This window comes from Epinephelus moara, chromosome 16 (assembly GCF_006386435.1).
Source record: "Epinephelus moara isolate mb chromosome 16, YSFRI_EMoa_1.0, whole genome shotgun sequence".
Taxonomy (NCBI): Eukaryota; Metazoa; Chordata; class Actinopteri; order Perciformes; family Serranidae; genus Epinephelus; species Epinephelus moara.
The window spans coordinates 41,945,286-41,973,127 of record NC_065521.1 but is presented as its reverse complement, the minus strand read 5'-3'; the positions used below and the strand labels follow the sequence as shown (position 1 = coordinate 41,973,127).

Here is a 27,842-nt window from a genome sequence, read left to right as displayed (position 1 = left end):
TGACGTGCCGATGTTGTTGTGCGTCCCTAACTCTCAGCATAGTTTTTTTATTACATGGCTATTTCGGTACAAACATTTACCCCCCAGTGTGGTGGATAGCCTTCCAAGATGTACTCGCCACATTTTGCGTTTGCCGGGTGGTATTTAATTTTTTATTCGAACCCTGTGCAGAGAGTGAATGCACATTTTAAGAACCAGATCAATGAACAGTAATGTTTTTATTTTACTGCGCCTGACATTCTGCTGCTCCATCTTTGCCCAGAGTACACTCTGCGCCCCGAGAACGTGGTGCAATAAATAACCGAACAGTGTTCCAACAGTGCTACTGATAAACGTCCAGCTCCAAAAACAGGAAATCAGTTTGAGGCACCAGGTGTTGATACTGTGTTTGGCCACCACAGATAAATGAATGTGCGGAAAACCCCGCTGTCATTAGATGCTCATTTTCAAGTGCTCTTGGTCTGGTTGTTTCACACCAGCCTAAACAAACCGTACTAACCAGGCAAAAGCACCAAAACCAACAACATCAGCAGTGAATGTGTAGTTAGTGTTCGTAGTGTTGTCAGGAAGAAATAAATGTGAAGATGAGGACGGGGAGAAAAGGAGGGATAAGAAATGAAGGATGAATTTTTAAGTAAATCATGCAGAAGAAGAAGCAGCAGTCTGTTAATCTGGTGATGTAAGACACACAACTGTGTGTGTGTGTGTATGTATGTGTGTGTGTGTGTGTGTGTGTGTGTGTGTGTGTGTGTGTATTTGTCTCTGGGTGTGTATGTGTGTGCTGCTCANGTGTGTGTGTGTGTGTGTGTGTGTGTGTGTGTGTGTGTGTGTGGGGTGAGGGGGGGTAAAGAAACAGTGAGGGTGAGGGAGCACTACAATCATGTACCTCCCTGAAGCCCTCTCTGTGTGGAACTGTTTAAAGCCGAGCAGACGAGGCAGGTTTTATCAATCTTGTACATTTTGTGAAGTCACACTACAAATTTTAATCGTCCTTCCTGTACAGTCAGAACCTGCAACTTTTATGCTCACATTGTACAGATCAGTCGACCATCCAGCGACATCAACAGACTGTAGCCCTGACATAAAATATATTACTCCAGTAATACCAGAACAAGCTTATCACACGTCTTTTGACAGCAGACTAAAATTCAACTGATTGTCTGAGAGCCTGATTGTTGACCTTTCAGGCAATTAATCAGACATTATGACCTCCTTAAAACTGCATATTAACTGACAGCCAACGTGGCAGAAATTGGCCAAACTCTGAACTTAGTTTTGGTGAAAACTGGAGCTTATTCCGCACAGTGTCCGCTGTCTCATGGGACAGTCCCACCAATGCTTGATCAGATCAGATCTGGGGACTTTGGAGGGCAGATCGAGGCCCTTGAACTCTTTGTCACATTCCTTGGGACACTCCTGAGCGGTTTTGCAGTGTGGCAGGATGAATCTGAATCCTGCCACACTGATGGGGACACTGCCATGGGGGAGTGCCACTGCCATGGGGGGCATACTTGGTCCATAACAGTGTTTAAGTGAGTGGTGCGTGTTAGGGTGCATCCTCATGAATGTGAAACCCAAGATTTCCCAGAACAATGCATTGCAACAAGATGATAAATGTTATCCACTTCACCTGTCACTGGTTTCAATATTTTGGCTGATCGGTGTGTATTAAATGGCAGGTAATCGTAGCAACAGTACTGATGCTTCAGGTTCTGTCAGCAGTAAAGCCCAGTTCAGACCAAATATTCACGACAACACGTGTTACAACATGCAACTACGCAATGCACCATTCTGCAACGTCCTAAAAATCTGCTGGTTCACACCAATGCAACTAGATGAGACTGTGTATCATCTCTATGCAACAACTCTCTGTACTTCTCTTCTGATGTGCAGCTTTTCAAGCTTATTTTGCGGCTGAATATAATTTGTAGCTTCTTAAAATATGAATAAGGATAGTGACAGTGAGATACTGGCTACAGCTGCATTTGTAGTCGTGATGAAACTGTGAAAAACAGAAACAAAAAGAGCATCAGATGGACTGTGCTCAAAATGAGTATGCCACAATAATGTGAATATCCAGTGCCATTTAATCAGTCAATGGAAATGTGTGTGTGTGTGTGTGAGGGGGCATAAGCACACAGTGAGCAGCAGCAGCGACCCACTGTCCAACACTGTGAGGATGAAAACGGAGGGCTCAGCGGTAAGGGAGCACCTGCCTGAAAATGCCATCATCTGCGATCATTTTGACCTGACCAGCAGACTTCACTACAAGCTGATTGGCTGTAGAAACAGGTGACAAGCTTTATGATCTAACACCAGCTGCCTTTGATTTGACCAGCTGAGCTGCACGTGACACCATCAGCCGGCTTGAGTTGAGCTCAGACCGGCCAGTTCACACCGCTGCTACTTGTCTCTGCAGCGTTTTAAAACGGTTTCGTCTCATCGCAAATCATTGGCCTGAACTGGGCTGTAGTTGAATGGTGGAACAAGTCTGACGATGGGTCCAACTGACTACAAACACACTTTAAAACATGGAGGATGATTTAAATGCTGTAGACAGGACCAGTATTTTGTTTGCAAAAGTTTGCAACTGAAACAACACATTCAGCTGTGTTGTTTAAAACAAACACGGTGGTCGACCTTAAGAATTAATATTGATTCCTGTCCCTACAGACAAAAAACAGCAAGAGGTCTGCAGAGGCAGATTAAGCCAGTGTGTGCTGATGTAAGCCAGTGGTGTGTGTGTGTGTGTGTGTGTGTGTGTGTGCGCAGAGTCTATTCTAAGCTAACCCACTCTGCCTCTGATCAGTAGGAGCTGTATGTGAGGACGAAGCAGCTGTCAGCTCGCTCATCAAGATACAACAAGAGCAAATATCATTGATCCCCGAGGACAAATTAGGACGCAGCAGGACAGTCAGAGCAGAACTTTATTTAGTGCGACACCACCCCGCAGTCAGTGTGAAGAGAACAGCACTGTGCAAGTCAGATAGGAATTTGCCTTTATTTGCATCTTGGATTAAATTGATTGAAGCTATTTCCTGGCTCACATGTGTTTGCCGTGATAGCCACAGGACCTTTTTTGGATATAGGCTCAGTCATTGTGCAGATCATCCTTCACTGTCGCTACAAGTAAAAGGACCCAGTCTGAATTTTTAGTTTTAGTTTTGAATTTTTAGTGTCTGTTGAAATGTGTGGTAAAAGTGTGGAAGAAATTTAAAGGTATCTGTCTAAAAACTGTCATGCCTATCATAAACTCTTTCATTCTGGAATAAAAGCAGATATTTTTGGAGCAATAAAGGAAGGGAGAGATGAAGATGATAGGGAAAAGATATGAGTGAAGAGTTAAAAGTGGCACTGCGAAGATTATAGCTGTTTCATAGACTTTCTGGATAATCTGACGTTGTCTTTGTAGTGCAGTGACAGACTGTTCATTGGTTCAGTCTGGTCAGCAGCTCAGCAGGGAGAGATGAATGTAGGAAGATGATAACGAGGTGCATACACATCATGCATTTACAGTGAATTTAACTTGGAGGTTTGATTTTCTTTATTTGTCCAGCTGGTAAAGATGCTGTTTTTAAATTTAAAGGGGCAAAATTACAAAATGAAAGTTGTTAAGAATACATTTGTGGTGTGATTTGTTAGGAGTGGAAGTGAGATCCATACCATCAACATGAAACAAGCCCTGCAGATTCTGGAGAATTGACCCTTTGCTAAGTCGTAGTGACAGATTTGCAGTTATACTGTGGCAGATGAGAAGGAAGGTGAAGATAACAAGAGACACAAATTACACCTGCAGTCACCTGTTTTAATGCACACATTGAGAATTACAGAATTAGAGTAGAGACAGTTAGATGGACTGAAAGAAAGAGAGAAATGATGATTTATATGAAGCATAAGCCAGCGACAGACATGGCAGCAAGTGAACAGAGAGAAAAGAAACAGGATGTTAAAAAGGACGAGGTCAAAAAAGAACACAATAAAAAGTCCAATGAATGTTTTTATACTATTTTAATCATAGTGTTTTGACAGATTGTGTTTTCACTAGTTTATTTTAAGCTAAAACAACACCAGCTATTATTAGTGTGACTGTGGTGTTGTTCGTGACTCAGACTGAATAAAGTGACTCTGCGTCCCTGTCATATCCATCACCGCAGTCCCCAAAAACAGGCTTGCAGCTGGCTCTGGGCCCCGACATGCAGAGTCACTGTTTCCTGTGTGATTTCACAGAGCTGTTGTTGATGTTTGAAGGTCATTGCAGTTTGAATTTCACATCATACTGCCATTCTGAAACGTACAGTAGGCGCTCCTTAACCCTTTAAGACCTGTGCAAATGTCTTGATTTTTTTTTAAAACATGGGAGGAAGGCAGTGAGCCTCAAAAGAAGAAATGCCTCAATAAATTATCAAGAGTAAAAAAGAAAAGAATTAAAAACAAGAAATTTATTTTTTTTTAAAAAGGGGAAATAAAAATATAATAAATAAATAGAAATTACTGGAAATAGTGCTTAAAAATTCAAATAATTCTGTAACATAATTTTAAAATGTAATAATAATTATAAATATCATTTTTCCCTAGATTTTTTTTTTCTTAAATAATTGTATTAATTCAATTTTTTTTTTGCACTTTGTGGAACATTTCTTACCAAGTTGCTCTCTGCCTTTTTTCACATGTTTTTTTAAAGTTACTGCACCAATTTGCTTAGGATTCAAAGATTTAAATACTTGCAAAACGCGTCTAAAGCAGCACAAGAAATGTGATGTCACTCCAGGTTTCAAAAGGTTAATATTTAATCTAATACTATTAATCAGTGGCAGAGGAAGTACTCAGATCTTTCACCTAAGTTGAAGTAGCAATACCACAGAGTAGAAGTATCTGCGTCACAATATACTCAAAGTATCAAAAGTACTTACGCATACAAAACGGCCCTTTTCAGAATTAGATATATTTTATGTGATTAGAACTATGAATGCATTGAAGAAGTATTTCACCAGTGGAGAAGTGGTCTTTTCATAAAACTAGGCTGTTTATGAAGTAGACACGCAAATACTTTTAATAATTTTAAGGTATTTTTGCTATAACTGTGTTTCAGTCATTACCAATTTAGTCAAGGAAAACTTGATTTCCATTTGCAGTATTATACTTGGTGGTATGGCTCTGTTCTGGGACCTGTCTGCCCTTCCATGCGCAAACGAGGAAAGCCTAAGGCAGAGAGAGCAAACCTCCCTGCCCTTCCATGCGCCTACATGGAAAGCCTAAGGCAGGGAGAGCAGCAGTAAGGACCCCACAGGAGCAGAACAGATCAGCATCAATGACAAACAGAAATGACATTGATAAGTCAGACACAGCATGAAAAGGAGGAGCTGGGGTGGAGGCAGGTTGTAAAGCAGCTTGCAGAGGAAGCAGCAACAGTAGGCAGGCCAGAGCAGTTTAAATAGGGCGCCCTGAATGAGATTCACCAATTGGTTGCATAGAAAGGAATCATGTGATCTATCAGCTGACTCCCTAACGTCAATCAGCTGCTCCCTCAGTTGATTGGGCTGCTTGAGATCAGCTGATATAGCTGGGATGTGAGCTGAGCTTGACATCGTGTCCTGCCTGAACTAATGCTATCCTTATTTTTTTTTATAGATATTAAGCCTTAAAAGTCATTAAGCAATCTTAAATTTGAATTTGCGAGGACTTAATTACCACAAACCTTTTATCAAATTTTATTTATCCATGTTTTTGTCAAAATGAGTCAAGCTCTTCTGTGTGAAAGTCCAAATATCTGACGTTTCAAAGCTTCAAACGAATCACTGAATCCAATACTGTGTTTTTATTTGTACTTCCCCTTACCTGTAGGCTAAATGTAGATGAACCTTACTCACGCTGATAACCATATTCCTGCATAAAACCTCTACATTTGCACAGGACTAACTGTATGCTACTCACCTTTATATGTAGAAAAAGACAATTCCTTAAATTTGGTTAAAGATTTTCTTGAAGATGTATTTAAAATCATGGAATGTAAGTGTCTGTACACACCCTGACGTTTCGACATATGACCTGCTGTTTTCTTCCATTCAGTCTTTCATTTGTTGCTAGATAGCAAGAGAAATATATTCAGATGGTCAAACATCGTAAGCTTCTGTGGATAAGGGCATCAGCCAAACCCTAATGTGACTGAAGTGTAGAAAAGCTTTGTTGTTTTAATGTCATTTACTTAGTAAATCTTTCCAACTCTAAAAGTGGGTTATCTGTGCACCGATCACCATCATCACCATCATCATCCTCAGCAGCGAGGGAAACAGCAGACTGGATTTTTCCATTCCCACAGAATGGAAACTTTCCACAACATCCCAGAGAGAGGTAGCAGACTGGTTCTCATGGAAATGGGCCACTGGTCAGACTTGTAATAATGACGCTGCAGATCCACTGCTCAGATACTGGGACAGATTTAGACAGACTGGGAGAGCACTGGCGTCAGCTGCCGCCCTCTTATCCACATATTGTTGGTGTTTACGACTGCAGCGCTTTCCTAACAGAAGCCTCCGAGCTGAGAAAATCATTTAAGATAACAAGGATGTTTATTGTGGCAGCGTAGCGTTTCCTATCATAAACTTATCAGTCACTGTGAAGAACGTCTTGATCATCCTGTGGGAGTTTAATTGTGGTTCAGCCAAACATTATGTTAAAGACACACTATGCAGGATTTCCTCTAAAAACAATGTATAGACTCGTACAGAAGTAATCCCGATCAAACATCACTTATGACCCACTAGAAGTGTATATATATCCAGTATCTCGAAATTTATGTATCAGTTAATCCAGATGTCTTTTCCACTGTGTCATAAATCATCTAAGCCAATAGGTCATTTTTTCCATAGCACACATCTCTCTTATAAATTCCAACCATTGTTCTATAGTAGGAGATTCAGTCTTTTACTTGTTATTGTCTTCTTGCTTGTAATATCTTGGCCAAATATCTATCTTAATCCATGACACATCATTTATATTTCCAAGGTACATAACTTTGCAGTTATTAGGTGTTGCATATCCCAGAATTTCTTTGAATGTAACATTCACATTTTCCCAGAATTGGCATAGCTTGTGACTTTCCCAAAGAATATGTGTGTGGTTTGCCTCTCTATTCCCACACACTGGCCAACATGGTTGTTGTGTCCCAGTTGTTCTACTCTTTATCTTAGATGTAATGAAGTAGCTGATTAAATCTTTCCACCCAAACTCCCTCCATGTCTTTGAGTTTGTAGTGGTGGGTTGCATTTTGCACGTATTAAGCCATTCTTCAGTTCAATTCCCTCTCCCATTTTGTCTTGATGTACATAGTAGAGAAGGCTTTACATTCTCTCAGATTTTGATACACCCAAATTCTGAAGTTATGGTAATTCAGACTTGGTTTAAATCCGTTATCACAGGCAAACCAGCTCAACAGTTTCACGTTGCCCTCTATTTTATATTGTTTAACCAGGTTTGGGGTTTTGCTTTTACTTTCACTTTCGCTGGCAAGTCCTGCAGAGTATACCCTTAAGTCCTTGTTGTTATTGGTAGCTGCCAATATCAACGGGAGGACTTTGGGGTTGGGGGAGAGTTACTGCCTCAAGCGAGGGGGTTCAAGTATATTGAGGTCTTGTTCACGAGTGAGGGTAGAATGAAGCATGAGATAGATCAGCGGGTCGGTGTGGCTTCTGTAGTGATGCAGGCGCTGCGCCGCTCCGTCGTGGTGAAGAGGGAGCTGAGCCAGAAAGCAAAGCTTTCGATTTACTGGTCCATCTACGTCCCAACCCTCACCTATCGTCATGAACTCTGGGTAGTGACCGAAAGAATGAGGTCACAGATACAAGGGGTGGAAATGAGTTTCCTCCGTGGGGTGTCTGGGCTCTGCCTTAGAGATAGGGTGAGGAGCTCAGACATCTGGAGAGAACTCGGAGTAGAGCCGCTGCTCCTTCCCGTCGAAAGGGGTCAGTTGAGGTGGTTCGGGCATCTGATCAGGATCCTCCTGGGTGCCTCCTGCTGGAGGTGTTCCGGGCACGTCCCACTGGTAGGAGGCCCCGGGGCAGACCCAGAACACGCTGGAGGGATTACATATCTCGTCTGGCCTGGGAAGTTTTTGGGGTCCCCCAGGAGGAGCTGGAAAGAGTTGCCAGGGAGAGGGATGTCTGGGGTGCTTTGCTCGGCCAGCTGCCCCCGCGACCCGGCCTCGGATAAGCGGATGAAAATGGATGGATGGACTTTGACACTGTCATTTCAGCAGCATTTTATAAGCTCCTCATTATTGAGCCATTTAAACTTCTAAATGGGGCTGTGTTAGGTACAAGTAGGCTACCTGAAGTCGACATTGAATGTCTTGTTGGATTTGTAGTGTTGTTAACTTATTCTTAAATCAAATCATATCATTTAAGTCATTATTTGGACGAAGTGAGTTTTTTTAATGGCAAAGGTCTCATGTGACCACTTGGGTTTGGACAGCATTTTTCAAAGGTTGGCTCCTTTTGCTTAAATACAAAACAGATGTTCTTAGAGAAACATGCTCATATTTCTCAAAGCAAAAAAATAAACTTTTGCCATCAGGAACAACACCAAGGTATTTTATGGAAGCATTTCAAACACCCAGCTGTCTGTTACTACTTGCTAATGTTAGAACAGTTGCACAACCTGAAGAAAAAAACTCATTAAAGTTGCTATGTAGAAGGTCGAGTTGCAGCACTGTCTGTGGCTTCAGCAGAAACCTGTGTGCTGGCTGTAAGAAGGATGAAACATGTGACCCTGAATGTGTCACTGTTGACCCCTGTGGGCTTATTTGTCTTTATCTTAAACATCAACAACTACCATCATCATGATTTCCACCAGCATCATCATCTGCCGGGGGTTGTCTTTTTTTTTTTTTTGGTTGACAGTGTCAAAGTTGGCCAATGGGCTCTTTCCATTCCCACACAATGCAAACATTCCACAACATTCCACAACATTCGGGAATGCTGCAGAGTGATGGTTCCCGTGGAAATGGAACGCTGAGAAGATTCCATCATGTGACTGTTGTTACACTAGGTACCAAAGATAGTCATTAGAAATAGGCTCTTTGGTTTAATAATACTGGAGAAGTGACAGCAGAGCTATTTTTAATCTTTATTTTTATTCAGGAGATGCTGACTGATCAACGTCTTTACTGGAACAGTTGTAACTTTTAGACTTGCTGGACGTAGGGCAGAAGTTGATGCTGTACTCGGTTTCTATCAGCACATTTATTCCTCACAATGCTGACAATGAACCACAGAGAATCAGGACTTTTGTTGCTCTGTATCTGGGAAATAACACTGCTGAGACTGATGGAGACAGCTGATTGCCAGTTGATGAGGGTGGGGGTTACTGAGGTTATGTTGATGGATGCACAGATTGTGATATTCTGGGCTGATACTGATGTTTTGTTTGTTTTTGTTTTGTTGTAGTTAGTTGTTCCCCATTTTGTGCCATGGAAACAAAGAAATCTTCCTTAAAAAGAATAACATAACTGAGCAGAATGTTTAAAAGTCTTTCAGCCCTTCATTGTACTATCTTTGAGAACTAATTCAATCATACGCATTAGTGAAACAACCTTTTCCAATTCTGGGAAAAAGTCAACAAATTTCTCCTTCAGACAACTGTATTTATTCAAGTTTCTTGCCAAATACTACATTTTACAAGATTACACTTGAACACACTTTAAACACACGTCAGATCTTGATGAATGAATTATTCATGTTGAAAATCTTTACTGATATACACTGTATAATTTGTTGAAAGCAAAATGACATATCAACGGTCAATGGAAACCAAAATCATCAACCCACTGAGGGCTGGATTTAAAAAGACTCCGAAAATCAAAGTAAAAAATTAAAATCACAGGCTGATCCAACTTTTGTGAATTTTACCGGAAGTATGGATGTGCCATCCAGGAGGAGCTGGACTACCTGTGCAACCTGATTGGGCCTCGTGCTACCACTAGTGACGAGGACACTAGCAGAAGACACAACTAGAGAAGACTCAGTCAGGAAGGATAAGGAGAGAGCAGCTGTCTGTGGACACCACATGTAAAACCATTCCCTTTCTAGGAGTTGTCTTGCTTTTGCCTCTCCATTGCACCTGTTGTCACTTTGATTTGCACCAAAGCAGCTGAAACTGATTCACAATCACTTGTGTTTCCTAAATGGACACATTGATATCTCTGAAGTTTAACTGACTTGCTGTTATACTGTGACCATTAAGTGTTCCCTTATTTTTTGCCCAATACTTATTTTTACGGAATAGAGCTTGAATGCCCTATAATATAACTCAGTGCAGCCTTTGTCAACTGTTCATTGACAACAGTCATCTTTGAGCAAGGCAAAAATTGTCCGATATCAGTGTAGTGTATGGCCAGTAGATTGGTGCATCCCTAGCTCTGTCCTGTACTGGAGTGCTGGATGTAGCACACTGAGCAATGAAGGTTTGTCACAGAAATGTGAAGTGCATGAGCCTAAACTGGTGTCAGCATCATACTAGTGTTTGGCCGTGTCGTCGAGCTAGTTTGCTGTCTCTGTGACGTAGCTGTCTGTTAGTTGCTCACTTTACATCAGGGGATGCCACTTCAAAATAAAGTTCTGTGCCAGAAATACACTGTACTAAAAAGTAAGTGTACTAGACATGTTTGCGAGTCACTTGTGGTCCATTCAGAATGAACTCGGGACCTACCTGTTGGGAACCACTGATTTAGATATGCTGATGTGATCACTGTCAATCAGCCAATCATCTGGCTTCTGGTGTAGTTTTATCTCTCTTATCATCGTCTATCTCAGTTACCCTTAGTGTTGCTTGACTGAAAATGTATTGAATCATGACACAACTGTTATGTCACATATTGTGATTATAGCGAATTGTTATGTGGAGTCAAAAACCTAAAATGTGTGTCTCACTTGGACATTAGATTGAGCGAGAAATGTATGAGTTGTGTTTTTTGGGTAAACTGTTAAAAGACAGGAAGAGGGCCAATCATCCTGTTAAAGCCTTAAAGTCAACGTGACTGAACGAGGAAACGCATCTAACCGTCCAGATGTTACTGCTGCATCACACACACACACACTCTCTCTCTCTCTCACACACACACACACACACATACACACACACACTCTCACAGCTCAAACATCTGCTTCACTTACTTGCTCAGAGTACTGAGGACTGACAGTAGAAAGTTGTAATGCGCGTGTGGATTTAAACTCCATGTGGTGTGCAATCACCAGGTCAGCCATAAAAAAACACAGTGACAGATGCTCTGTGTGTGTATGTCTTTGCGTGTGTCTCTGTATGGATGTGTATGAGCATATGTGTGTCCATGTATGTACGGTATGTGTGTGTGTTACAGTTGTGTAACAGTTCTGTTCTTAGCAGAAGGTCTTAGTGTTCTGGTTCCCCGGCAAAAAAAAAAGAAATCAAAGCAAAGTGTCTGATTAGGGACGAATCTATTTGGTGGGTCACAGAGATGGTTTTGTGTATGCGTTTACAGTACTGGAGAAACATCTGTTTGTGTGTGGTGTTCATGGATGTTGGCCTAAATGTGCTGAGGAGCTGTGTGGAGAATGAGCCCTCTGTCTTTATGTGTCATGAGATTATGCATGCGCCCTATATAGAAATGTGAGAGTGTGGATTTAATAATGCACGCTGCACATAACGTGGAATTTTAGTGTGTGGCGGCACCGTGTGTGTGTGTGAGAGAGACTCTATGCTGATGTTGTAATGTTATCTAACTGTCGTGATGTCAGCGAGTTGAGCTCCTTGGCCTGCTTTCATGTCGAGGCCTGTTGTTTTAATCCACAAGGTCGACCTAGCGGCACAACCTGGCTCATAACCCGACCTTCAGCAGACAGTCACAGAGAGACACACACACAATTAGACACACACGCAGCCTCAGCAAATTGTTTGTACAGCTTGGAAACAAAAAGATGCAAAACACAGCATTTCTTTTTAATCACATAAAGGACTAAATTCCCTACAAAAATGATCTTCATTTAATTTGAGCATTATTCCATTTTATTTGTCAACAGGAGAAAGTGGCATGTGTGTGTGTGTGTTGATTTTAATGAAGCTTTTTTCTGTTTGCTCAAAGGGACAGTTCACCCCAAAATCAGTATTTTTCCTCTTACCTTTAGTGCTACTTATCAATCTAGGTTGTTTTGGTGTGAGTTGCTGAGTGTTGGAGATATCAGCCGTAGAGATGTCTGCCTTCTCTCTGTTTTAATAGAACCAGATGACTCTCCGCTGGTGGTGCTCAAAGTGCCAAAAACATACATTTGAAAAACTCAACTCATCAATGTCTCTTTCCAGAAATCATGACCTGGTTACTCAATATAATCCACAGAGCTTGTTGTGAGCAGTTTGATGTAGGAACTATTTTCTGTCTATCCAGCCACACCTGCCAACCGTATCACTGCGCAGAAGGAAGCGTACATCTACTCATGGACGAGAGGATTGATGTAAATATTAATGACGTCTTCCTTGACTGAGCTGTAAATAAAATAATAATTTAATAGTATATAAAATAACCATTTACTGAGCTAGCAGTAGATGCACGCCTCCTTCTATGTGGTGATACAGTTGGCCGGTGTAGTTTGGTAGAAAGAAAATAGTTCCTATATGAAACTGCTCACAACAAGGTCTGTGGATTATCGTGAGTAACCGGGTCATGTTTTCTGGAAAATAAACATTGCTGTTGTGTTGAGCACCACAAGCCGAGTGCCATCATGAGTTCTTCTTTTCCTCAGCAGCAGTTTGTGGAGTTTGAGCTGCAGGGTGGATAATTGATCAGTTGATCCAATCAGAGCTGATCAGATTAGATCAACGGATGAGAGGAGCAGCTGCCGCAGAGGAGAGTGAAAGCAAACTTTTAGACCCAGCAGACTGAATGGTTAAGTTTCACTTTCACTGTGCCTTCTGTTCTGATGCTCCGTCTGTGGCACTGTGACATAGTGGCCTAATGAACAACCACACTGTATTTATATTCCAGCAGCGCACCTCATGAACAATCCAGCTACAAACATAGAAAATCTAAACATGGCGGTGGAGGTTTTAATCGTGGCAGGCTGCCACAAATAAATGAATGTGTGGGAAACCCTTGAATGTTTCCTCTGGCATCTTTATTCATGAATTACTGGATTGAGAGCGACACCCTTTATTAACCTCTCTATCTGTCTTTGTGTCTTTCTCTGTAGGACTCGAAACCTCTCGGGAGGCTCTCCCAGACCTCGACACACCAAGAAGATCCACTTCATCAAAAACATGAAACAGTACGACACGAGAGGCAGCAGGTGGGACACACACATTGTTGTGTAGTTGCTTTTGTCTGTAATGTCAAAGCTTTACAGACAAGAAATATTTGTATTCAATAATAAAGACTAAAATCAGTGATATAAACTTTATCGTGATGTCTTTAAAGTCCAATCCTGTGACCTGTCCTGTAACATAGTGGTGGGTTTTATCACTTGTTATAGGTGAAAGTTGAAAGTAATTCACACCCTCTGTTCCTCTGCTGCAGCCAAGTCTTTGTCCAGGTGTAGACGATGTTGAGCCGCATGTTGATCCCTGCTGTCACAGCATGTACAGTTACAGAACAGCATCAAAGCACAGCAAGGTCAGGGCAGGGGGCACAGGCTTTTGTAAACTGTCTGTTAAGTTTAAAAAAAAAAATCAAAAAAGGTACAGACATTTTAAAACAGCAGCAAATCCTGTGCAATTTTAAATTTTGCTCAAATTTATGTTTCTCATTGTGAGACCTGTCTTGTCAAGAGCTATAACTCCTGCTCGGGTCTCCCAAGGATAATCGGGAGGTGGTGTGATGAGACAGGGTGCTGGCACCACTGCAGAACCTTTTATAACTGTACTGAGAGCTACATTTTCTGCAGTAACTCAATCCAGCATTGTCCAGCTACAGTGGACTTACCCTAACCCTCCCTGTGGAGTTATTCTGAACACATCCAACAACAAAATATCTAAAATATTTTCATTTTAGACCACAAACTATTTCCTAACCTAAAATATTATGTCTTCTAATGCTTGTTTGTAGGGTTTTCTTAAAGGTCGCAGGGATCATAAGTTTAATTTTCCATCATGGCTCAGTCTCTTTAGATCTGAGCTGACGTACAGAAGTGTGCAGCCTTTACTCTACAGGAGGAGAGGAAGTGAGCTGTTGGTTTGTCTTGTGGACCCTGGACAGTGTCATTCTCTCCAGCTCTTCCTCTATTGTATTCTATTCTCGGCCTTCCTTGCAGAGTGTATAAATCAGACCTCTGGGTTAGAAGAACACAGGCCTGCTCATCAGATAATAATAGACTGAGGGCTGATTGTTTTAGAATAGATCTAGCTAAGAGCAGCAGAGCTGTTGTTTGTCATTCAGCCAAGTCCCCTTGTCATCATGGAGTGGAGACAGGAGCTTACAGAAGCAAGAAGAAGTGTTAGGGTTCCCCTGCCTCAGACTCTGGGTCGTAACTCTGGGAGATTTTAAATGAGTCACAAAGAGGTCGCCAATAAAAAGTATAAATCTCCTCCTCAGTTGCTTCCAGCAGTGTAACAATTTTTCAGTGTCGTGGTCAGAGGGATATCATTCAAATTCAACATAAAATACTTGATAAAGTACAGCTATTTTCATGGGTGTAAATTCACCTAAATGTTTCCTTTTCTGTTCATGTCCCGTTAAATGTCTGACCTCGACTATATTGACTTGAATCTGTGCAAAGTTTGTCACCAGAGAGGTGTTTTCACTTTCCGCTACTGAAGGCACTTCCTAAAATGTGATATTCAAACGTACGCTGGGCAACATAGATTAGGTACATCAATAATACAAAAGCCAATTGCTGTCTAATACAGGAAACACATATTGATAAGGGACCAGACTTCAACAAAACACACAGCATTCTGATTCATTCGATAGTCACCGATTTCGATGCACAACAGACTCCTCATCTGAATTTCTCAATGAGGGATGAAGGGCCTGTCCCAATTCCTTTTTGTGTGTAGGGGTAGGGGGCATAACGAGGGGTAGTGGGTATGAAACTAGCCCTTCGGAGCAAGGGATTTCAGATGCTGACTTGCCAGCGAGGAGTAGACGTTGCCATGGCTACCACCGAGCAAGAGACAGGGAAAAAAGTTCATCCATAGCTAACGTTACCGTCGTCTGGTTGCTTGTTAGCTAGCTAGCTAGCTCGCACTATCTGGCGTCTATCATCTGTCCTGTTCTGCAAAATTGTCGGATTTTTCACATTACGATAACACACCAGCTAGAATAACTATGCTGCCTCGTAATGTTAGCTGGTTAGCTAGCAGGCTATCTAGCTAGCAGAAGTCCCCTGTCATCTGTCGTTCATCAAAAAAGCATGATGAATACAGCAAACACGATAGGTAGGATGAACTCAACCGGAGACTCCATTGTAGATGCCAGTTGGAAATGTAGATGGCTCGCAGCAGTGACGTAGTTAGTGGTGTCCCAATTCCTAGGGAGAGATTTCAACCCCTACCCCTCATTGCTTCATTTCGAGGGCCAAGGGGTAGTGGGCAAGGGGGGGTATTGGGATTGGGCCAAGGAGTAGATGTGCTTTTGGGAAAACCATATTAAATAGGGCTGGGTATCGCCATTGATTTCCAATTCGATTCAATTCAATTCGATTGGGGATATTTCAGTCACACTATCAACTATTGCTAGAATGTGAAAGAGATTCTCTGAGAACAAATACTGTAAATTTTACAAGGAATTATTTTTCAAAAAATGAATAAAACAGAACAGGAATAAAACTGAATATTTAATAACTAAATGTTTCTAGTGCAGCAACAGTCATACTGAAACAGCAAAGTCACAATATAAACAAATTTCATTGGACACAAATCACTGCCCTTGTGGTTGAGTTTCGCCTGTTTCATTCCGTCAATATCAGATAAATGAATGAGATAATGAATTTTACTCAGATAAATAAACGTTAATAACATAAAGTCACAGGTCACAGTTACTGTATTGGACATGGCTGGATTTTTTGACACTTTAGTGTTTTCTGCGTTGATGTAGCATTTATTTAAAGCAACACAATGGAGGATTGCGCTTTTTACCTCACGGGGTCCCCCTACAGACGAAAAACTGTATTGTCTGTTACAACTGTCGCAAAAATCTTGCGCTCGTTACTGTAAGTAAGTGCAATAAAACTTCTGCCAGCCAAGCCAAAAGTTTATCAATACATGTGATCCATATTTCAGTCCGCTCTGTCCGCAGTCTCTCAGTCACCGCTGTTATGATTTGCAATCGCGGTCGACACAAGCACATTGCGCTCGTGGTGCTAACAGCAAACTGTTAAAAACAAACTAAAATAAAAGCTGTCTGTATGTAGGCTAACACTTTATCTTAAAATGTACCTGAGGCAGCCGACCTGCAGACCGTGAGTCTTACGAGTCCAGCAGTAACAGCGCCAGGTCACCATCGGTCGGGCATCCCTCCTCCTCTTTCAGCTCTCACCAGCAGGCCAATATTAATCCTTGTTTGAACTCTTGTTTTATCACCCTCCCGTTTTCTTTTCTTTGTCTCCTCGGACAACACCTTCACCTTCTTCCTTTTCTTTGTCGCTTCAGCCATGACAACCACGTCTAACTTCGCTCACCTTGGTTCGGCTACGCTACTCTAAAGAGAGGAGGGGGATATGACGTATGCCGTAAAGCAGCCAAATTTTGTAGTCCCTTTTGTGTCCGGGTTCCTAACCGAACCCCAAAGCTGCATAGTGCCAGTGCAAGCGAAACAGACGCTCTCAAGCAATGACAGAGATGTTATCCAACCTATTGTGAGTTGATGTACCATCACAAGGATCTTGGATATATATTTTGAGGGCTCAAAAACTCCATTGTGTTGCTTTAATAAGTCCTAACCGTCTTTAGATGTTTGCTTTTTTGACTTTGGTTTTCGTGTGGATTTCTTTGTGTAGCTCAGTAGTTACGACCCCCGGACTCTCCTGATCCCAGTGGGATTAGTCTGATGTTTGTTCTTTCATATGATGGCAGAATAATGTGCTCCCAGTGTTTGTGAAATGTGTGGTAAATAATAAATGGATGAGTGGAGGGGACAGTATCCCCAGCAGAGTCACGTTTCCAGCAGGCCTGTTGTGATGCTTGTGCTGTTTCCACTGAACTCCCTGGCGACTTCCTGCCCTTCATTTTCCCATGCATCACAGGGAACAAGCTGTGTGTGTAACCAACAACAGCATTAAATCCAAACTCATAATCTGTCTGATGGGATGGTGGAGGAGGAGGGGCAGCAGGGACAGAAGAGGACAGTCTGTTTTTTCAGTTCGTAAGATGTGTCCAAATTTAAAGTAATGATTTATTTACAGAAAAATCTCACATTGATGTCCAATTTTCCAGCAGACAGCTACATATTTAGCTCTTGTGAGAACTAAACTTTGAACCCCGGCTCTTCATGTAGATTCTTTGTCGCCTCCTTTGAATGGTAAATCACTTTATAAAACAGTCCACCGCCTGGGATGATTTATTACTTTCAAGATGGCATTGTCTCTGTTTATTCTAGGATAAATCCTCTGCTCAGTTGGATCCTCATTAAAATGTACTGTATGTTTGAGCGGGATCATGTCATGCCTGTAAAAATAGCCACAGTGTTTGGATTAACTTTCTGGGGCCTTTCTGCTTCATATCTTTCTCCCAGTGTGACTTTCTAACCAAACTACAGAATATAAGACTTCATATAAGTGATAGCTGCATCTTTTCAAAGATAAGATACTGTCGTTTAGTTCGATGCAGGGGTTTCAAACATTACCCCAGCAGGCCGCTGTTTGACAGGATCTCATCCGGCTCTTTAACTATATGGAAGAGATTGTGCCTGCAACAATACTCTTGTCCTCCAGTTCCATCAGCAGTCTATTCTATCAGCCGTCTCCCTTCCATCAATCAGCTGCTCCATCAGTTGATTGAGCTGTAGCTGGGATGTGAGCTGAGCTTGACACTGTGGCCTGCCTGAGCTAACGGTATTCCCAGTGTGTGGGAGCTACCCGTCTTTGTAGCTGTAGGGACACACAGCACAGTCCTCCACTGCAGGTTTTAAGATCTAAGTTTGCTCCTTTAAAGCTCAGATTTTATTTGCTCATATTGTTTAATCCAGGTTATGTAACTACTTTAGTAGATTTACTGCCTTCTCTGCCAGTATTCTGATTAACCGCAGAGCCGATTGGTGTCTTAGTTTGATTTGGCTAAATTTGCTTCTGTTGCTGGTCCCTGTGACAGTCTCAGGATTGACCCTGTTCTCTGTGGAGCCCAAACAGTGTGTGGCCTGTTTTCAATGTTTAATGCTGTCAGGGAAACGTAAGGTCATTTATTCGAGGTCTCCTAGTGGCTGCATATAAGACTATAGTGTGTATATATAGAAGATGATTCATCACAAACATGATACACTCAGAGATAAGTGTGTTTATGTTTTCACACACTGTGAATCATCTCCCAGTCTCTTTGGTGCCCGAGCCAAAGATAATGACTGTAAACATTTTTCCTCTGAGACACAAACCAGGCGAGCATCGTGCAGTCTCTGCTCCGCAGGGGTTTACACTCCAATAAAAAATACACGCATGCTCTGTTCCATTGAAAGCCCATTATTATAAGTTGTTATTAAGCAGAGTCTCTGGTAAAGGTTCAGGTGGAACACTTGGGTCAATTAGGAAAGTGGCAAATGTGTGTTTTTATGTGTTGCCAAAACATTCAAGTCCCTGCTGAGGAGATGTATAATCCCTTCAAAATAAAAACCCTTCCCTAAGTTTCCTTATAATGACTGTAGCTTTGTGTTGGAGCTCAGCACTTCTACTGGTTTTATTTCCACCTACTGAAAATGTGCTCACGCAATAGTACTGTGAGGTACTGCCAGATGTCTCACATGTTCTCAGCACAGTTTTATTGGGTGTGAACTTGAGAAAAAAGACAAATGGTTTTCACAATAAACGTGACTGGGTATCAGCAATGCTCTAAAAAATGAATGTGCCTGTTAGTCGTCAAACACACATCTGTTCACTGGAGATTTTCACAGATGAGGTGGGTGTGAAAAACGATTGACAGTGGAAGAACAAGTGAAAAAGGAAAAACTGTTACAAAATCAACGTTAAATCAGTTTAGTTCAGCTGTGATTTTTATTGTCATGCAGTACAAAATAAAATAAAGAGCCAATATGATAAATGACTGCAACAAAGTAGAACAAGGATCAGATAAAATACCAGGCTGAGAGATGGTTCGTGGTTATGGACATGGAAATGGTAATTGGTAATTAGTTACACATAATATTCAGAAGTCTGTATCTCTGATCAGAGGGGCAAAACCACCTAAAGTCAATATCACTATTAATTTTCACATTTACCATATGGAATTACTTGTTTCCTTTTGACTGTAGAAATAATGATTACTTAAGAGAACTAATGTTCCATGAAATGGTTCATCTAAACCACTGGTTTTAAAACTTTTTGTACCTAAGGCACACCAAAGGGCAAGCCAAAATCTCAAGGCACACCTGTACTGATTTCTGTGCACAACGTTTTGTATAGGCCCAGTTGAATATTGCAATTGACCTATGGTTAAGCCACGCCCCCCTCCACTCACTCGGACAAACTATCAACATTCAGTGACCGGCGCTATGGCAGGTGTCACAGTACACGGCATTTCACAGGAGGCAACTGATGATTTTTGGGGACATAACGATCAGATGTCATTGAGAAGTAACCAAAAGGGCCTAAACTACGCATTGGAGGGATATATTCATCATTTTATTGTTGAGAAGGTCGATGAAAAGCTTAAATTACAAGCCAAAATTTACAGGTCACAGTGTACGCTTGTGAACCGCATCTGGTTGCCGTCACCATCAAAGACAACAAGTTAAAGTGCCACTGAAGTTAAGGTTTTTGGCTCAGAATATGAGAAAAGGATAACGGCCTTTTTACCATCTTTACCAAGAGTGTCTCTCCGTTAGTTTGGTGCTACAGTATTTACACTGAATCATTCAGCATAACGTTTGCCAACCTTTGTTATCTCTGCCATTACAGATAAGTTAATGAAGCTAAGCTCCAGAAGTTAACGTTAGCTTAACTAGAGCCCTTTGGACAACAGCTAACAATGATGTACGATCACCAAAGTACAAAACTAGAACAAAATAGAACAAAATAGGCTATTCGAATTTTGGCATTTCCATCATAATTTTCCGATGTGATACTTCTAGATGTGCATCTAAACAGGCTGATGGAAACATGGCTTGTGATTGGTCAGTTTCTTTGCAGGCCTGCAGCTGCCAGAGAGAATGGATTTTTTTGGTTCCTTTTGCTCTTCACATTGTGTAGCTAGCACTATGGGCCATAACCACCATCTGAATGATGTTAATAATAATGATCAATCTTTCTAAATTCAGACCATAGCTTTAAACAAATCAGTTGCCTGCATCCAGGCGCTGTCTCCATGTCACACATAAGACCACAACTACCAAGAAGAACGACAACACGCTGTGATCCACCTCACACACAAACTAGCAAACAAACACTCACCTGACACAATCAAGCAGTGCTCTACTGCACGTGTGCTACTGCACTCATTTAATTCATCTCACAGACTGATTTAGCGTAGCACATGCAACATATAGACCGATGTCACACTGCAGACTCATGAACAGACAGATTAAACGAGGAGCAGCTCTGTGTCTCTGAGTGTTGATGGAGAACTTGTGAGTGAGTGTGTAGGGCAGAGCTGTGCAGAGAGTGTGACAGAGGAGAGATGAACACTGGCACACGTTATGTGGCGCAATTTGACCCTATATCGATATAAACAGTGTTGTCTAAATCTATATCTTGCTTTAAAATCTACCATATATCATACAGAGTCTTAATATCACCACGCCCTAACTCCTTTACTGCTCAACAGTAATATATTACATTACTTTTGTAATGCGTTACTCCAACACTGCTCATGAAATGGACTGCAGGCTCATCATTAACCGTTGCCTGTGCTAGAATATGGTAACAACCACAATAAAGTCATGGAGAAGTCCAGAGAAACATGTACACAAGTACAAATAATTTTTAAAAGTCAGGGTTTTCTGTTGTAGTTCAGGGGTGGGTGACAGCCTGCATGAAAGGATGAATCCATTGAATGTATCAATATGACTAAAATTAGTTTGGTTTGAGAGTCTAAATGTCATTTTTGATCAACTGCACAGCCCTACTTTGGAGTTTCCTTATTGTTTTGTTGACTACAAACGTGATAAGGCAAACTGCTGCTCACTGGAGCAGTGTTGCCAAGTTGATTCCTGTTTTTTTAATCTATAATCAGTAAACAAGACAGATGCTATAACGACGTAACCTCTAACGTGTGTGTGTGTGTGTTTGTGTTTCAGGATCGTGCTGATCTGTGCAAAGAGATCTCTGTGTGCTGCCTTCTCTGTTCTGCCCTACGGAGAAAGCTTCTACCTCAGGTAATCAACACACACACACACACACACACACACACCTTAAGGTCAGTGTCAAGGGAGGAAGAGCTGTTTCTCAGGACCTCCGAATAACAAACAAGGAAGAGGAGGGGGTCATTATGATTTTCCCATGTGCCCCCAGAGCCTCCTCCTGACCTGAGGACTTCTTGGCTGGTCACACACACAGTCAGACACACTCAAACACACACAGACGTAATCACATATAAACTTCCCCACAGATAGACACTGAAGTCTTTACAGACACATTTACAGATAAACAAGAAGCAGAACATACACTTATCACGTTCGCCTATTCTCTCTGACTCTAACACACGCACACACACACACACACACTGATATACTGTATAAACACACAGCTGAAAATACAGATGTTATTAGAGTTATGTAAGCTCCTAATCCCTTTCTCTCCGTCATGTACACACACACACACACACACACACACACACAGACACACACAGTGTCAGATGATAATCTACAGCAGCCCTTGTGCATGCTTACCATCACGTCACGCTCACACTGCGCATGCACATTGTAGGAAGTATCAGTGTACAGGAAAAAATTAATCTGTTATGTGCACACAGATTATAATAAACACACAAATAAGAATTGCTCCATCTTTCTTTATTGTGCACACACACACACAGTAGTTGAGGCTTTCTGAGTATCACTGGTCTTCTTGGTGTTTGTGTTTTCCCACAGAGGAAGTGAGCTCAGGCATCACACGTCTAGCTTTATCTTGTAGCAGATGCTGCTGTGGTTTGTAACTGTGATCGTTAAAGCAGAGCCTGTGGCTGTGGCGGGAAGTGACCTTTGACCTTTAACTCACTGGACGCTACAAGTTCCACTCTGTCACCTTGAAAGCTACAAGCAGGGAGACGTAGGGAGGATGATGACACTTTGAAAAACTTGCGTATCTGCATAGTTTTATCTGTGATTATCACAGACGATTGTGGATTATCTAAATTGTCCGTTGGTGTGAATGGTTGTCTGTCTCTATGTGTCAGCCCTGTGATAGTCTGGTGACCTGTCCACGGTGTAGGCTCGGATAGGCTTCAGCCCCCTTGTGAACCCTAACAGGAAAAGTGATTACAGAAAATTAATGAATGAATAAATATTGTAGTATTCTATGTTGAAAATTAAGGCGTACTCTTTTTTTTGTCAAACTAGACGAGACATCTAAGGATCTTTTCACACCTGAAAGTCAGAACTAATTTTTGCATTTTTCTTATATTGTATCAGATCCAGTTAGTTTTGGGAGGTCGCGGCCGAGGTCACAGCGAACCATGGTTCAGATTGTTTCTGAACTCGTCTCCTTCTTATGTGAGTAGAAGACGAGTTCAGCGTCAGTTGGAAAAATTCACAAAAACTCAGACACTAAATTATCTTCAGAGAGGATGATAGAGAAAGGGAGAGCTTGTCTGAAAACCAATCGATGCCCAGTACAGGGAGGCACAGCTCCTCAAGTGTTGATGACAGAGTGTAGGTGTGTCATACATAGTTTTTTAGTTTGCTCACATAATTGCAATGTGAAACCTCTTTTTGTCAGACCAAGATTTCACAAAAGTCCAGACCAAAGGAGGGTGTGAAAGAGCCCTCAGCTCCATTAGCAGACCCTTGAAGCTGCACAGTTCACAACACCCCAAGATTATAAAGATTTAGTTGTTTTTAGAGTGTTTTAGTGTTAAAAATGTAAAGTTTGTCTTGAAAGTAGCATTGAAGGGAAGGTCAATTATTTAAAAGATTTAGATTTTTCTTTCTTTCTACAAGTGGAAAGGTTTTGGTATGTTGGAGGTGCCAGAGGAAAATTCAGGAGGTCACTAAAATCAGTAGGATCCTCTTCTAGTTTTAACCTCATTTGTATTTGATTTTTTTTTTTGTCAGTCTTTAGCCCCTTTTACACTGCCAGATTTTCCGTGAATTTTGGGCCGATTTGCTGCCAAGCTGCGAGCGTTTAGACACACAGAGGCGGAAAGGCGGGTTTATCCAAGGTGCCCAGTTTTCCGCCTCGTAGGGTAGTCATATTGGCGTAACCCTTTTATTTTAAACAGACCGAGGCGGCCTTCTGCAACGGGAGGAGCTGTTGAAGACTTGTAGGAAGAGCTGTTGATGATGCCGCACATGCGACCCACTGGCGGTGGATAAACAGGAAACAGCTGATAGCAGGAATTAGCGAGCAGCTAGTAGCAAGAGGGAAACTCAAACCTGACAGACACTGTAAAGATGAGCATGTGACACACTGAGCTACACGTTTTGTTACTTGCTCACGCCTCCCATTGCCCCGAAAAGGGCGCATTCTGTAAACAAAATTAGGTAGGCGGTATTTTGCTGCACTCCCCAATTTTGTTTTTATACTGCCAATGCTGAAAAAAGACTGATTGGGCTTTCCTGCAAATTTGCACTACTCCTATCTAAAAAGGGCTTGTCTTTGTGATTAATTGCTCTGTTTACAGTAACATTGAAAATGTCAGTCTTGTAAAATGATCGCCTGTTCGACAATTACATCACTTTATCAGTCTCTCACATCTATTTCTAGATCTAGATTTCAATATTATATCTATATCATATTATGAGACCAGATATCATCTTAGATTTTAGATCGTAATATCATAATCAGAATTAGTAAAACTTAATTGATCCCCGTGGGGAAATTTTGGTTGATTACAGTTCCTCTGATGCCAAACGTAGAGAATTAAAGAAGAAGAAATAGAAGTTTAAGTAAGAAGTATGTAAAAAAAAATATGAAAATAAAATATGTGCAATATGCTACAGTGTTAACACTAGTATGTAAAATATGTGCTGAGGATGTAAAGTGTGTAAAAAATATATAAAAATATGTACCTTATGCTACAATACACTGTACAAAACACAATAAGTAGAAAGTATAAGAAATATATAAAATATGTTAAGTATATACAGTCAGGAGTGAAAGTTTACAGTGAAATGATGTAATTTTCTGAACACACCAGACTTAATTAGCTGTTTTGTTATGTGCCTTTACCCACTCAATCATATTATTCACATCACTGATGATTAGTTATCAAAAATCTCATTGTGTAAATATTTTCTGAAAGCATTAATAATCAATCGATATCCAAGTATTTGGTCCCAACGCTGAGCCCTGGTTGGTTACAGAGAGATAACGATGGCCCTGACACACATTACATTCCTAACTCCTGACTCCTCTCTGACAAGATTAGTTTTTCAAGATGCTACCAGACAGCGACTTGTGACTAATCCAAACTGCCGCAGTATTCTGAATCAGATGAATCATGTTGTGAATCTTTTATTTGAGCTGTCCTGAATTTAAATTCCTGTTGCTGAACCTGCTGCCAGGAACGACTCTGTTCTCCAGTCACTTTAACCACAACTGTCTCTGTCTCTCTCCCCCTTTAGTGACCCTACGTTAAACCACCCCAGGAGGAGGCACTCGTCTGGAAACATCTCCACCACCCTGGAGATGCTGCCGGGGCTGGAGGGCTTTCAACTGGACACCTACGGCAGGGTAGATAAACACACAACCACTGACACACATTCAGATCGCACACAGGGAGAGTTTAGTGTGTTCAGATCCTGTTCATTCATCTGTCTCTTTCTTTCTGTCTCAGTCGGTGTCGTACGCCCAGTTCCTGTACCCCACTAACGCTCTGGTGAGGCACAAGCCGTCGTCGACCAGCGACCTGACGCTGCAGATTCCTGTGTCCAGGAGCACACACAGCATGCCGGGCAGGAGCTGCCCACCCAGCAGACTGAACAGCACTGTGGGACTGGACCTAGGTAATACACACACACACACACACACACACACACACACACACACTGGGTCTCATTCATAGTAGTTAATCTGTGAGTAGAAAACCTTGGTATGATGAACCTACTCCGGGTTCATGAATGCCGCGGAAAACTCAATCATCACTCAATCAAATTGACAGCGCACACCTGCTTGTCAGCAATTAGCATACATCCCCATCAATTAATAGCCGGTGACCACCACATATGGAGGTGACAATTACTTTGCACAGGTGCATCCTGTCAAGCTGTGAGCATGGGGCAAACAAAGAAAGAGAAAGAGAGAGAAAAAGAAAAACTTTTCTGATGCTGAGACTGAAGTTATTTTAGGTGAAGCAGGGTTGAGAAAAACATTTTATTCTGTCAGTCAGTTTGCCTTCAGCCTCAGCATTGTTTGTCAATGTTGTGAAATTAAACCACTATTAAAACATCTTAATGGAGGCAGTCCGATGTCGGAAATAACCCACCGCTAAGTTTAACAGAAAGTAAGATAATCTGGTGTAAAACCACATCGTTTCCCTCCAGCTCTCTGCCAGATTTGGGTCCGCCAGCTGCCCGTGCGAGTGGAGACAGATGCCAAATTGCTTTCCCACATCCGCAGGTCTTATTAAACCAAAACTCAATTTGAAATTATGTTAACGTCTCCCATGTCGCATCTCTGATAATTAGATTAAACAAAAATGACATGCAGTTTGGGGCTGTGGTGCGTAAACAGCACAGAGGAGGAGAGGAGGAGCGCGTTGGTTTGTTATTCACTCAGAGAATTCTCCCAGTTTTGTATTTAGTTGATTCAAACAACTCATTCATATTTTTAAGAAACCAAAGTTTAATCTGCAAAATGCCAACTAATAAATGTGTTATTTCCAATCTCTTGTCATGTTTACTTTACATGTTTCAAAAGCATCTGTGTATTGTGAACATAACAGAGCACAGTACGAAATAAATTTGTCATTTCTAATCATGACAATCAACATTTATGTGCATATTATTTTCACAAGCACTACGAGCAGTTAGAAGCAGGTGTAGATTTTCTTAGTATCTACCAAAAGATTGGAGCCACTAACTTACTGATGAATGCTGAAATACACATACAAGTGTCCTTCTGCTCACATTTCATGAATGAGACACATTGGCATACCTCTAGTTTTTGGTTTCATACTTTTACGACTGAGTCAAGTTTTATTTTGATGGTTGTGTGTCCGTGTATTGTGTCCCTGCAAGTGAGAGAAGACTGATAAAGGAAGTAGAGGCAGAGAGGAAGGATTGTGGCCGCAGAGAAAGTAAAGAGGATGTAAAGAGAGGAAGAAAAAACAAACACAGGATGGAGAGATGAGATGAGAGAGACATTGGGTGATGAAAAGAGATAGTTGTTGCAGCTGTGTCGGAGTTGTCATTAGATTTTAAACACATGTATATGTAGGTACTCACTGCGTGTGACAGAGCCCTGTATTAGCCTCTAAACCTCTCTCTCTAATCCGAAACCTTTCATTATCACAACACAGCTGAGTGTGTGTGTGTGTGTGTGTGTGTGTGTGTGTGTGTGTGTGTGTGTGTGTGTGTGTGTGTGTGTGTGTGTGCGTATATTGATAGCAGGTTTATATTTTTAGTCTTGTTGTGACGCGTCTCTTCGGTCTCTCAGCTCTCGAAGCTGCTGTATTCACACATCATATGATAGTTCGCTAACTCGTCACAAAAACATCCAGAAATCATTAGATGTTTTTCAGAGTTATGAAACAAGATCACCACCAGGTCAGGAGTCCTGAGATGCAGCCTGTCTGACAGTAAATAGCTGCAGTGAGTGTGCTAGCTGCTCATCACACAACAGTCTTCAACGGTTTATTTAATTTCTACATTAACACAACATGACATAAAAGGACTAGGCTAGTGGTTTCCCTCTGCTTCCAGTTTGTATGCTAAGCTAAGCTAAAAACATCTCTTGTCTCTCAGGATGAGAGCAGAAATAAGTCTTTCTGTGTGTTCCTTTAAGAGATCCCTCTGTCATAAGGGTCAATGATGTACTCATACAAATCTAATATTTCAATTCAAATAAACACAAGAAGTTTGTGCTCTAGAGAAAGGATCAGCACTCAGTGAATAACCTCCTAAGCCCTATGATAAGCTATTACGGCAAGGCTTAACTATACAGACTAGTGAGCAGTGATAACTAACATGCAGGGTTCAACGCTAAGGTTTTTTTTCACTTGCCCGGTCGGGCAAGTTGGTCAGAGATCTACTTGCCCGAAGTCAGTTTTTACTTGCCATATAAAAATTGTTTAATTTAAGCGGCTATCAAATAACAAAGACTGCAGTTATTTTTATGTTATATAATCTTTATTCACATCGTATTTAAATTTTAATTAAAACAACATATGTCATGTATTGTAGCTTAATTCCTACACAAAAATGACAGTGTCAGGGCTTAAAGTGAAAAATTGTCAATCGTTTCTCCGTCTATAATTTTGCGCCCTACTTGAGCCATGCCCACCTCTATTTATTTTTCACCCCTCTCTCCAGTTCTGCTGTATTAACACCGGGTTTAATATATTTTGCTTCCATCTCTCTGCCCTGCTCT

General features: G+C 41.4%; 1 protein-coding gene across 1 annotated transcript in view; it reads left to right on the top strand.

The window, feature by feature from the left end:
* The window catches only part of cables2b (Cdk5 and Abl enzyme substrate 2b), a 61,282-nt gene that overhangs the window by 19,702 nt on the left and 13,738 nt on the right, over window positions 1-27,842 (top strand). The window contains exons 2-5 of the mRNA XM_050065672.1: window positions 13,212-13,307; window positions 21,392-21,469; window positions 24,878-24,986; window positions 25,090-25,258. Of these exons, the coding sequence (XP_049921629.1) occupies window positions 13,212-13,307; window positions 21,392-21,469; window positions 24,878-24,986; window positions 25,090-25,258 (452 nt within the window). The remainder of the gene's footprint in view (window positions 1-13,211; window positions 13,308-21,391; window positions 21,470-24,877; window positions 24,987-25,089; window positions 25,259-27,842) is intronic.